General features: G+C 38.6%; 1 protein-coding gene across 21 annotated transcripts in view; it reads right to left on the bottom strand.

Moving 5' to 3' along the window:
* The window catches only part of SETD5 (SET domain containing 5), an 81,002-nt gene that overhangs the window by 19,930 nt on the left and 47,878 nt on the right, over positions 1-13,194 (bottom strand). For all 21 annotated transcript variants that reach the window (XM_032149596.2, XM_058437206.1, XM_058437214.1 and 18 more), the window contains 6 exons: positions 12,747-12,999; positions 12,311-12,394; positions 10,717-10,974; positions 10,010-10,330; positions 9,385-9,627; positions 4,196-4,325 (listed from right to left, as the gene is read on the bottom strand). In XM_032149596.2, the coding sequence (XP_032005487.1) occupies positions 4,196-4,325; positions 9,385-9,627; positions 10,010-10,330; positions 10,717-10,974; positions 12,311-12,394; positions 12,747-12,999 (1,289 nt within the window). The remainder of the gene's footprint in view (positions 1-4,195; positions 4,326-9,384; positions 9,628-10,009; positions 10,331-10,716; positions 10,975-12,310; positions 12,395-12,746; positions 13,000-13,194) is intronic.

The raw sequence follows: 13,194 nt of genomic DNA, 5'->3' as shown, positions 1-13,194 counted from the left end.
TTTCCACAATGAACATGAAATTTATCAAAGGCTCATGTATGATTCATGAAAAAAAAGAAAAAGAAATTTCCATTTCCTCAGACTTTAAAAATACTTCTCAGTAACAGTTTACTCCATATGCCCAACTAAGGTTATTCCTAGGTAGTTTCTTAGTTTTGTTAAGTTTGGGAACAAAAAAATTGGTATTCATTTACTTTCTTGGTATATAAATGATTTTTAAAAATATATTTATACTTTTTATATATTTACTCTTCTATCCAGTGATATTAATAAACTCTTACTATTATTATTATTAGTGTATATATATATTTTTTGAGATGGAGTCTCACTCTATCACCCAGGCAGGATTGCAGTGGTACGATCTCAGCTCACTGCAACCTCTGCCTCCTAGGTTCATGCTATTCTCCTGCCTCAGCCTCCCAAGTAGCGGGACTACAAGTGCCCACCACCACGCACGGCTAATTTTTTGTATTTTTAGTAGCAATGGGGTTTCACTGTGTTAGCAAGGATGGTCTCGAACTCCTGACCTCGTGATCCACCCATCTTGGCCTCCCAAAGTGCTGGGATTACAGGCGTGAGCCACCACGCCTTGCCTAAACTCTTATTATTAATTCTAAGTTTTTCAACTGATTACTTAGGCTCTTTTAAGAATAGATCCACATCATTTACAAATAATGAACATCATGCCCCTGCCCGACTTTGATAATAACTTTTATTTCTATAAAGTTTCAGCTTTCAGGAACTTAAAATCTTTAATGTATTTCTTTCTTCTTTTCTTTTCTCTTTTCTTTCTTCCCTCCCTTTCTTTCTTTCTTTTTGAGACAGAGTCTCACTCTATTGTCAGGCTGGAGTGCAGTGGCATGACCTTGGTTCACTGCAACTTCCGCCTCCCAGGTTCAAGCAATCCTCCTGCCTCAGCCTCCCGAGTAGCTGGGACTACAGGTGCACGCCACCACGCCCAGCTAATTTTTTTTGTATTTTTAGTAGAGACGGGGTTTCACCATGTTGGCAGGATGGTCTCAATCTTTTGACCTCATGATCTGCCCGCCTCAGCCTCCCAAAGTGCTGGGATTACAGGCGTGAGCCATTGCGCCTGGCCAGAATCTTTAATGTATTTATTAATCCACAAATACTCTACAAGAAAGAGTATTCTGTGTAGAATAATGACCATATAATAATTACTCTTACAGGCCTGATACTATACTGAGAACTTTATATACATTATTCATTCTAATGTTGGCCCTATAAAGCAGGTATTGCTATTCCCATTTTACACATGAGGCTCAGAGACTTTTTTTTTTTTTTTAAAGACAGAATCTCCCTCCGTCACCTAGGCTGGAGTGCAGTGGCGCAATCTCGCCTCACTGCAACCTCCACCTCCAGGTTCAAGCAATTCTCCTGCTTCAGCCTCCCAAATAGCTGGGATTACAGGTGTGTGACCAGGCCCAGCTAATTTTTGTATTTTTAGTAGAGACAGGGTTTCACCATGTTGGCCAGGCTGGTCTCGCACTCCTGACCTCAGATGATCCGCCTGCCTTGGCCTCCCAAAGTGCTGGGATTACAGGTGTGAGCCACCACGCTTAGCCTCAGAGACTTTTAGTAACATCATATAGTTAGTAAAGGGGACAGCTGGTTTTCAGGTCTGTTTGATTCTTTCTATTATAGAAATCCTTTCCCCTTTCTTAATGTCTCTTTGGTATTCTTGAAAAAAACAAAAGAGAGCCAACAAATAAAAGTAATTCCTCAGAATTTACGCTATTTTGTAGCAATATAACTTGCGCATTTGACTGCTGCTTGATTTTAAAAATCACATATTTTCCTACGTTGCTTTTTAAGGGCAAGGTGTGTCCTGTGAATGTTTCTCACTGTGAGACTAGGGCAGAAGCTCAACAACAACAAAAAAGGCTGGTGACTAGGAATCCTAATTTCCTTCCAACCAGGGTATGCGATAACAAAGACACTTTTCCTATAATCCTTTGCTAGTCAGGATGTGAACTGCTATACAATCTCCTGTTCCCAACCTTAACTATAAACATGCATTAACACACACACCAGATAGATACACAAACATGATAGTCTATTTCAGCTAAGTTATATTCTTACTACACCTTAAAAGCTGTTAAAAAAGAAATAATACAAATGCAAATCTGGTACCAAGATTTCTTTATACTATTCTTATTTGACTGAATCTCCCTAATTTTTGGTGAATACTAGAAGAAAATATTTTAAATAAACAGTATAATTTATCTTTCAGATAAATGGAATTTTATTATCCTGAGGTATATAGGTGGTAACTTATGAGGTATAATCTTTTTTTTTTTTTTTTGAGACGGAGTCTCACTTTGTCACCCAGGCTGGAGCGCAGTGGCGTGATCTTGGCTCACTGCAAGCTCCACCTCCCGGGTTCACACGCCATTCTCCTGCCTCAGCCTCCCGAGAAGCTGGGACTACAGGCACCCACCACCACGCCCGGCTAATTTTTTTGTATTTTTAGTAGAGACAGGGTTTCACTGTGTTAGCCAGGATGGTCTCGATCTCCTGACCTCGTGATCCGCCCGTCTCGGCCTCCCAAAGTGCTGAGATTACAGGCGTGAGCCACCACGCCGGGCCCTTATGAGGTATAATCTAATCTAGAGACAGAAGAATAAACTAAATCCATAATTAAAAAACTGGCAATTTATAGCCAGGCATGGTGGCTCATGCCTGTAATCCCAGCACTTTGGGAAGCCGAGGTGGGCATATCACCTGAGGTCAGGAGTTCGAGACTAGCCTGGCCAACATGGCAAAACCCTGTCTCTACTCAAAATATAAAAATTTGCCGGGTGAGGTGGCGGGCGCCTGTAATCCTAGTTACTCGGGAGGCTGAAGCAGGGAGAATCACTTGATTCTCCATCTCAAAAAAAAAGAAAAAAGAAAAAAAGGCAATTCACGTTTTCCAAAATAAAATCTAAAAAGAAGTAAAATCCAAATGAAATAAGAACTTTAATAAAAGTTCTGATTTTAGTTGCAATATCTGCTACTAAAAATTTATCTAATTAAATTCAAGTTCATTACGTTTATTCAGCAAGTTGGTAAACAGGAACATGAAGTGGGTTTTTTAATGAAAATTTGAAATATTCTGTTTGTTGCAACCTGAAAGGTTGCTTTAGCATCTAATTTACTTTGGTATTTTGATTGTCTAATATTTAAAAAACTGATTTAGAGACAAAGTTATGAAAATCACAAAGAACTTTTCAATTAGGCTGATATTTGCAGGAGAAACTGGTAAAAAGATTGTCACAAAATACATTAAGGTATCACAAGTGCTTTCAATTACATCCTTTGCAAGTCACTGTCAAAACCAATGGACCAGATGATTTTTCATTGACATCTAGTTTAAAAATGCACAAGGACTTTAGATTTAAAGCTGTCTTAAAAAAATTTTTTTTTTTTTTTTTTTTTGAGACGGAGTTTCGTTCTTGTCGCCCAGGCTGGAGCGCAGTGGCACAATCTCAGCTTACTGTAACCTCCATCTCCCGGGTTCAAGTGATTCTCCACTGCCTCAGCCTCCCGTTTAGGGAGGGATTACAGGCACCTGCCACCACACCCAGCTAATTTTTGCATTTTTGGTAGAGATGGGGTTTCACCATGTTGGCCACCTTGGTCTCGAACTCCTGACCTCAGGTGATCCACCCACCTTGGCCTCCCAAAGTGCTGGGATTACAGGTGTGAGCCACAGTGCCCGGCTGTTCTTTTAAAAATTTTATGCTAATTATACAAGCCCCTTTGAAAACAATCAATTGATAATAATTTCTCACTTATTTCATTCATCCCCTGCTCCCTCAACCATGTCCCACCCAACTTAATCACTCAGAATTTTAATTATTTGCTGAATATTAGTGTTCCACCACTTTCCTGCCCTCACCCCATCTTATAAATATGAATATAAATTTCCTAAACTTACTACTTTAAATGTATCTAACCTTTTTTATAACCATTTCTGCTGTTATCTGTACACTGTCTAGTCCTTCTTTGTCGTCCTGGGAAAACTGATCCCTGACTTGAGATCTCTCTCTTCCTCTGTAAAGACAGATGTAAAGTAACTATTTAGAAAACACGCCATTTCTTTTTGTATCAGAAATACTCATACTGAAATTTTTTATGCAGACCTGAAACAATCATTGGTCATATATTCAGAAAGGTTTTAGATACGTACCTGCATTGTCTTTGCAGATACTAGAAGAGCTACTATTCTCGTTGCTTTGGTATAGGTGCTGAGTTCTAGTCTCTTGGGGTACAGATGATGTTTGAGTCATCCCTTCTTCTAAGGCTTGTTTTATCCAGCGCTATAATCAGAAAAGAACCAGAGAATTATCAATAATTATTTAAAACTACTTAGTACACCTGTTTTAAATGTACATCAACTGGTGAGTGATACAATTCAACACACTAATTCAGTTACACAGTCAAGCATTTTATTGTCTTGTGTCTCAACATATTGGAACATTGTCCTATCAATTCCTTTTAACGGACAAAATTGAGGAAATCTGGATTACATATAACGAGATCCCATCAAAAGACAAAAACCAATAAAAAATTATTACTATTCAACTTTTCATACTGTTTGGGATGGTGTAAAATGGCAAGACTTAGAAAGAAATCTTAACATTTATTTAGGAGAGACTGTGATCATATAGAATAAAACTAATACATAAAAGAAGTGCCTAGAAGGAAGATAAAGATCTCTTAAAAGTTGTCTGCCCTGTGCTAGAGACGTGTGAAGAGGTAATAAAAAAGATTCACAGGAAGATTTTGGATGAGGATTAATAGCTCTTCACTACAGGTACCAAAAGTGTTTCCAAAAGGTTTATTTCAAATGAAACAACCTATGGGAATCCCCCCTCCAACAAGTAGTTTGGTTAAATTATGCATGAGTAATGCAAATCACAAAATGAACTTCAGTAGAAATCAAAAAAAGGGAAAAAGTCAAAAAGAAGACCTATCAGTCACAAGTTTTTGGTAGTAAAGATTAGAATAAATTGACGAGAAATAAATTTAGGCCAGATAGTAAACCTGCAAAGATTAGGGTAAGATTATGCATCCTGTGGAAGAGAGAAAATTTCTTACCTGTAATTGTGTTCTCTTAAGATATACAGTTGTAGGTTGCTCACCACTCTGTGGCTCTCCTGCCCTGACATAAGACAGATCGAATTTTGATAAACATCAATTTCTGAGTAAGACCCTCCCCCAATAGGAAGAGCAAAGGTGAATTATTATAATTTATACCTTTAGAGAACATGTATTACAGGTAAGTAAATATTCTCTTCGCCAAAGAGAGCAATTCTCATAGATTTTCCCTCTTAGAAACCTAGGAAATAATCCACAAAAATTTTACCAAAAAAAAAAAAAAAAAAAAAAAAAGAAATCTTACATCATATAAACGTCATTGTGGCTGGCCAAATGAAAGCAAAACTAAAACTGTAAACACTTGGAAGGAAGAGTGAACAAGGATATAAAAAAGAGCTCTTAATGGTAATTTGAATCACGTAAACATTTTAGGATACAACCAGGTCTCTGAAAAGCAAACACAAAAACAAAATAAAAAATCCGAAGAATGAACTATCTTAGATACAGAATATTGATGTAAAGATGAATTGTCAGAACCATACATATAGCCTTAAAGCTTAGAAGAGAACTTAGAAGTCATCTTGTTCAAAGCACTCATTTTATAAATGGAAAAATTAGGCTCAGGAGTGAAAAATCTTTTGTTATAGCCACCTTTAAGTTTTTCTTTTCAAAGCAGAAAACAATCATTTGGGGTCACTGAGCTTTCCTATCTGAGTAATTTTTTAATATTTCCAGGGTCTAGTAGATGTACTCGTAAAATAATTTACATTCTGGATCTGATGACTACAAAAAGGGAACATAAAATCAGAACAGGACTATTCTAGAAGAAAGATGCTACCATGGTTAGCTATGAGGTGAAACACAGCAAATATGATCAAACCTACTCCTCCAGGTTCTGCTGTATAATTTTACAATATTTCAGGACTCACATAAAAAAGGAACATGGACATTTGTTTGTATCTAACAAGATACAATTAACCTCATGGATAATAAGTTAATTTTAGATGCACCTACTCGGCAAGTTGTTAAAATCAAAAGAACATTTCTCCCTTCTCTGAAACTCTATTAAAGTATATTGCAAAGGAGTTTTCTGGGAGGCTTCAAGATGGATAAATATTTTAAAGGTCTCATTATTATGGGGAAAGGGCAAGGAAGTAATACAGGTTTTGGAGTCCAGAAGCCCTGGCTTGACACTTGGCTGTGAGGCTGGGCTCAGTAGCTCCTATCTGTAATCCCAGCAGAATGGGAGGCCAAGGTGGGCAGACTCCTTGAGCTCAGGAGTTTGAGATCAGCCTAGGTAACATAGCAAAACCCTGTCGCTACAAAAAATATGAGTATTAGCCAGGCGTGGTGGTGTGCCTGTGGTCCCAGCTACATGAGAGGCTGAGGTAGGAGGACCACTTAAGCCCAGGAGGTCAAGGCCGCAGTGAGCCTGTGATGATGCCACTGCACTCCAGCCTGGACAACAGTGAGACCCTGTGAACCCCTACTACCCCCAAACAGAAGAAATTTGGCTGTGTCACTTACTAGCTGCTTCACTTTGGGCAAGTTACCAAACATTTCTGAGACAAAGCTTCTGGATATATAAATTTAGGACAATGATCCCAATTTCAGGAATGGTAAGTGAGATAATGTATGTGAAGAAAGCTTATAGTACAGTACTGAATGCTCAGAAGATTTTCAACGAGTCCTGGTTCAACTAAATTTCAATGCTTTATTTGGAGATCTACAGATACTGCTCCAGTGTATAAAATAAAATATTAATTATCAATGCAAAGCATCAGTCAGACTGGTTTTTCTAAGAAGTCTGGAGACCAAATGCCCTATACACAATGTGTTTAGAAGAGGAGTTTAGAGAGAACAAGGTGAAACACTACTGAAAGCCTTGTTGGCCACTTATAAATGTTTTTAAAATAACAACTGAGGATCTGAAAAATGTAAAATGCTTTTTAAAAACTATGATTCAATTTAGAAACTCCAGGGATATCATAAAATGTTCTGTCAAATACTTGAACTCCTCCTCTTTTCAGAAGTTGCAAAATAATAATGATAAAAATAAAAATAAGTAGCATAAGAATCTGAGTACAACTATACAGATACAACTTTAATTTGTCCTATACTGGTAAGCTTTTAACTTACGAGGCCAGGCCCTTACCTCTTTAGTGAGATATGAAACAGTGAGCCTATTAGAAATACACATTGTTCTAAATAATCCCATGGAAGGTTTTCTCATCTATCTGATTAACTTATACTCTGAGGGATTTTCAGAATTTTATTACAATTTTGTTGAATAATGAAAATGTTCTTAGGTTCTGCATTAGGTAAGTCCTTTCTAACCAATTTTAAGAATTCTTCTTCACTGCCATAAAGCCAAGTTCAATTCTAGCTAAAACATTCCATTTTATTTTATTTTGCCTCATAAAAAGCTGTATTTTAAAAAATAGAATCTTGATATGTGAACAGCACACAATAAAGCAATGATTTAAACTTAAACAGTTTTTAAAGATCCTATTTAAATAGTCTTGTTATGATAATCCTGTGTATGCAGCCTAAACTCTTCCTAAAGACTAACCATTATACATAGATAAAAGTGCTTGAGTAGAGCCTGTATAAATGAGATTAAGGATAGTCAGATACACTTGGAGAATATAACACGGACTTGTGTTAAATGGAATTTCTATCTGTTGCCCGTAGAAATTTAAGGATGTGCTACAGATACAAGTATAAAAGCAGAACCAGGTTAAAAAAGCTTAAAGAAATGCATTTTCTACCAGATTTGAAGTTATAGTCCTAGACACGTTTTTGGTTTTCCTAAGTCTCTGCTAGTTGGAAAAGATGGAAACAGAAAAACTGTAAGCCAGCATTAGAATTATCAAGAAGGAATTTCAATTCAAGAGCCTAGTTCATATTATTTGCAGCTCAGACTTCATTACTCATCTGTAATAAATAATTGCCTACACTCCTTAAAGAACCAAAATAGGAGATTGTACGACCTGGCTTGATAAGATGCTTCAACAGTTAACATCCTTAGAAATGGTCAAATTTCTCTTTGGGAGTTCTACGAGGGTTTCCTCAAACAAACCAATAAGTGATTCTAATATTTAGGTAAGATGTGCAATTAGGAAAAGACTTTCTGCAATGTGCTGCTCATTCAGCAGTAGTGTCCTTCCTTTTTGCAGATTCCTATTGCCCTCCTCCCCTCCATATCCCACACCACTTTGGCTCATCTTTCACGCCCCCCTCCCCCCGAGAAATAATTTCTGTTCTTTGGAGAAAGAGAAAAGCTTTAAGTTTGGAGGAGTCAGGGAAGACCTGCCTGGAGTTGGAGACTTCATCACATCAAATAATCTACATGCAGCATCCTCATGTACGTGATGCCAGTGGAGGAGGGCAATGGCAGACACTGAGGAAGGCAGCCTGAATCCAGATCTGAGGATAAGAGAAAAGGGTGTTCCAGGGAACAGACTCTACCTCAAAGGAAGACCAAATGAAAGGGTATCCTATACTTCTAGAAACACGGAAAACGACATCATAGATCTGAGGGAGTGATCTATTCCTAAGAGACACCTTTAGAAAATATGCAGGGCTTCTGGGAATTAAGAAAGAGCATTCCAAAAACACCACCAAACGCTACTGCCACTAGATCCAAAAACAGTAAGTAACTAGAAAGAGGAGAAAGAGGCAGAAACAGAGAGGGAAAGAGAGTCTTTTAGGGTAGATTCCGTATTCTCTTGGAATAAACAGTCCGACTTGTCATTTGATCAAGGAACAGGAATTATGCCAATTACAATAGGATTTTTCCTCTAATTTCCTTCAAGTGATGATAGTGGATAACAATGGTTGAATTGATTCAAAACACAATTTAATTTTTTTCATTTATGCAACAGTGTTCTAGAGGACCCAGGGCCTAATCTCACACAATAATCATAAATGGACATGTTAACCCATATCACATGAGCACACACAAAACATATCCGTCCCTACCCAGTCATCCACTGCTGTGTGCTCTCATTCAGGAACCTCAAGGGTTCTCAGAAGAGACATCAGTGACCAGTCACAAATCTGAGCACCAAAAATGCAATATATTCATTCCACCACAGCCTCACAGACTCTTGATGAATTAGTATTTATGGCTGAACAACTAATTCATTATAAACTCACATGGGCAAAGTGGCTATCTAGAGAACATGTTATTTATGTCATGATAACAGGAATCTTAGGCTTAAAAAAATAAAGCACACACGCAAACACAACAAACACACAAAAACACAGACATACCTTCTTACAGGAGCTGAATGTGCCATCAGGCAGAAGGGGCCTTCGACGTCTCTCAGGGATAAAGGGTGAGCCAAAGCGAATGTAGTGTTTGGGGGTGGTGCAAATTAACGGGGAATGGATAAGACCTGGTAACATGTTTAGGGTCGTTGCCAGTACAGTTGGATCCGTCGTGATACGTAAAGGGCACTCAACAGGGCACTCTTGCTTCTCTGCTTTGTCATTCAACCATTCTGTAACTAGATACTAAGGTAAAAAAGAGATCATTAGTTTATAAATCAAGAGGTAGCAGTGTAGTTCAGAAAGACAAACGTCATCTAGAAACTAGGACAGAAGGAGATGCAGCAGCTGCAGTTAAGTATGAATTGGGCAACCAGAACACAAGGATATCTTCCTTCACCCTCTCCATGCCCACTAAGAGAGGAATAATTTCAGCTACCAGTGATTTAAGCTGACTAAAAATAAGGAAACAGGTAGCAGGATGACTCCAGCCTTTTGTGTCAAAGCATTTTAGAACTTTCAATCTAGTAATATTGAGATTAGTTTCTTCTGGGGATTATAGGTCCTCTCATTTCACTAAGACAGCCCTTGCCAGACTGGACTTATACAAGATGCATTTGTGACTTACCTTTTTGGTTTTGGGGTATTTAGATGCAGCACGGTTGACATGGGATCCAGTAATTGACACCACAGTTGGGTCAGACCCTGTTAATGGCCTGTTTTCTCCTGAACTGTCTATACTTCCAGCTTCAGTAGGAGTTACTAAACTGTTGCTTCCTCCCTCTTCCAAGGCAGCTTGTGACAATTCTGCCTGCTGTGCATTGGCCTGCTTCTGACGCTTTAGTCTTTGGGCTGAACTGGTCCTGTACCGAGAAATTCGACTCTTCGGCCGGGGCCTAGAAGGCTTTGCTGGAGGTGGCTTGGGGACTGGTTTTTCTGCAGCAATATCCTGTAGCAATAATAGGGTCAGATGCTTTACCAGAAATGTTTTATCAGCAAACAGTCTAATTTCCTATTCACTTTAAGCATGCAGAATGTCTACTGATGAAAAATATAAGGATTAGAAACACTAATTTAAAATCTAATTTTTAAATACAAAAATGTATACACTTAAATGAGCTAAAAAGGCTAGGGACAAATGTTTGCGTTAATTATTTCTAATAAGCATTTATAAAATAGGCCAATGAAATGGTTCCAGTTAAGCAGTTAATGGCCTTATTTATTGTGATATGGAGCAAAGCTGAAAATACTGATTTTAAAAATTCCAAAAGTTAGGTAATTGACATTAGCAAAGGTGAGGATGAGCAAAGGTGCTGAAGTCTTTTCAGCTCTTACCCCTGCTTGGGAAGACCTCCGGGTGTTCACACCAACACTCTGTGGGGTGCTTGGGATGGTAACATTTGAAGCAGAGTTGCTAACTTCAGATTCAGGGGCTTCAGTTTTTGTCTCTTCACCAAGAGGAGTCTCTGAGGTGGTTGTAGTAATCTCTACATCAGAGTTGCTCTGTTCCAAGGGCTGATCCCGCCGCTTCTTTCTTTTCTCTAAGTTTTCAAAAGCATGCATGATGGCTTCTACCTTTCTATCTTCCCTGGTCTAGAAAGAAATAGTATTGGTGTAGAAGGAAGCTTCAAATGAGGACGAGTGGATAGCCTTTATAAAAGTATTTTTAATGGAAATTTATAGAAATTCATTTAACTACCAGTAAGATGACACATATAACTTGGAAAACACAAGATTAAAAATAAAATATTTCATTTTAAATGTGGGGAATAGTTGTAAATAAAGGCAAGGTCAAACATAAACTTTTCAAAAAGGGTCAGTTATTTTGAAACTTTTTAATATGAAAGAAAAATAGGATGGGCGCAGTGGCTCACGCCTGTGATCCCAGTACTTTGGGAGGCTGAGGTGGGAAGATCATGAGGTCAGGAGATTGAGACCGTCTTGGCCAACATGGTGAAACTCCATCTCTACTAAAATACAAAAAATTAGCCAGGCATGGTGGTGCATGCTTGTAATCCCGGCTACTTGGGAGGCTGAGGAAGGGGAATTGCTTGAACCCAGGAGGCAGAGATTGTGATGAGCTGAGATTGTGCCGAGCTGAGACTGTGCCACTGCACTGCAGCCTGGTGACAGAGCAAGACTCGGTCTCAAAAAAAAAAAAAAAAAAAAAGTGACAGGGTCATAAACACACAGGATTGGTTTCAGCATAAAAGTAGAAAATTTTAGTTCATATGACTAAAAGGGTTTAAAAAAACTTCAAAACTCACACAAACCTAGCAAATTCCTAATTCAGAGCAAACCAACTATAATACATTTTGATTCTGACCAACCAGTTTTTCGGAAACCAGATTTTTTTGTTTGTTTGAGATGGAGTCTGGCTCTGTCGCCCAGGCCGGAGTGCAGTGGTGCTATCTCCGCTCACTGCAACCTCCACCTCCTGGGTTCATGCCATTCTCCTGCCTCAGCCTCCCGAGTAGCTGGGACTACAGGCACCCGCCACCGCGCCCGGCTAATTTTTTGTATTTCTTAGTAGAGACGAGGTTTCACCGTGTTAGCCAGGATGGTCTCGATCTCCTGACCTCGTGATCCGCCCGCCTCGGCGTCCCAAAGTGCTGGGATTACAGGTGTGAGCCACCGTGCCTGGCGGAAACTAGATTGTTAGTAAAAAAACAAAACAAAACAAAACAAAACAAAACAAAACAAAAAACCTCTTAAAACCATCACTAGATAATAATCACTAGAAAACTACTGTGTGTATAGAGAAAAAGAAATAAAAAAATTATAATAAAATCTTTATTATGGAAAAAGCCCAAATTATAACCTCCAGGTCAAATCAATGAGATGATACAAAGTCAAGAGAACAGAAGAGGTTCACATGATGGAGGTAGCAGGAATGAGAAGGAGCAAAGGAATGTCAGACAGTACTCACCCTCCTGCTATGAGCTAGGTTCTCCTGGTCATCTATAACCTCTTCTTTCTCTTCTTCTGGTTTTTCTTCTGGATTGTCTACTTCCTTTAAGATAGAGGCAATATTCAGCTGTACTCAAGCTCTGAGAAAAAATCAATCTGTTTTATTCTGGTAGCTTAAAACTCTCTATAACAATCTCTAGTGCTTTAAAGTGTTAACTCATGTGAGGCCACATGGTAAACACAGATGATAACCCCTATTCTCTGGTGCAAAACCAGCAAAGGATGTTTTTGACTTTGTAAAACAGAAACAAATGTATGAACACAATACACCCACATTGATATAAAGGGCATTAAGTGTTACTATAGCTCCCCTACTTAAACCATGTGGCAACCCAGGTTCCTCTTCCTTTGGAGGACTGATGCCATAGCATCATCATTTGACCATGGGCAATTACCTCATGATCACTGGATACAGTTACTTTTTCTGGAACTTCTTGTGATTGCTGGTCATTATTTTCCTCCGAAGCCTCATTCTGCTGCTCCATCTCTAGCTCTTTCCGTCGTGCTTTTCTACGTCTAGTCTCTGCTCCAATGGTGGGTAGGCTTGGAGGAGGTGGTAGGAGTGGCAGTTCTGTAGCATTAGGATTCCTTTTTTGTATAGGACAATTCCGGTTTCCCTTGTGACAGGCACAGTCCACTTTATAATTACTGCTCCAAAGAAACAACCAAAATGCCTGTCTCAGTACCCTTGAAATTCAATTACATTATCCATTCACCCTCTTAAAATTATTAGTACAGTAACTTCCTCTGATACTGTCTCTGAATAAGTTAAACAGAGACATTAGCGAGTCCTATAAATACTTTTGTTTTTCTTTTTATTGGAGACGGAATCTCGCTCTGTCA

Source organism: Hylobates moloch, unplaced genomic scaffold (assembly GCF_009828535.3).
Source record: "Hylobates moloch isolate HMO894 unplaced genomic scaffold, HMol_V3 SCAFFOLD_4, whole genome shotgun sequence".
In the NCBI taxonomy this organism is placed as follows: Eukaryota; Metazoa; Chordata; class Mammalia; order Primates; family Hylobatidae; genus Hylobates; species Hylobates moloch.
This window is presented reverse-complemented; position numbering and strand designations above follow the sequence as displayed.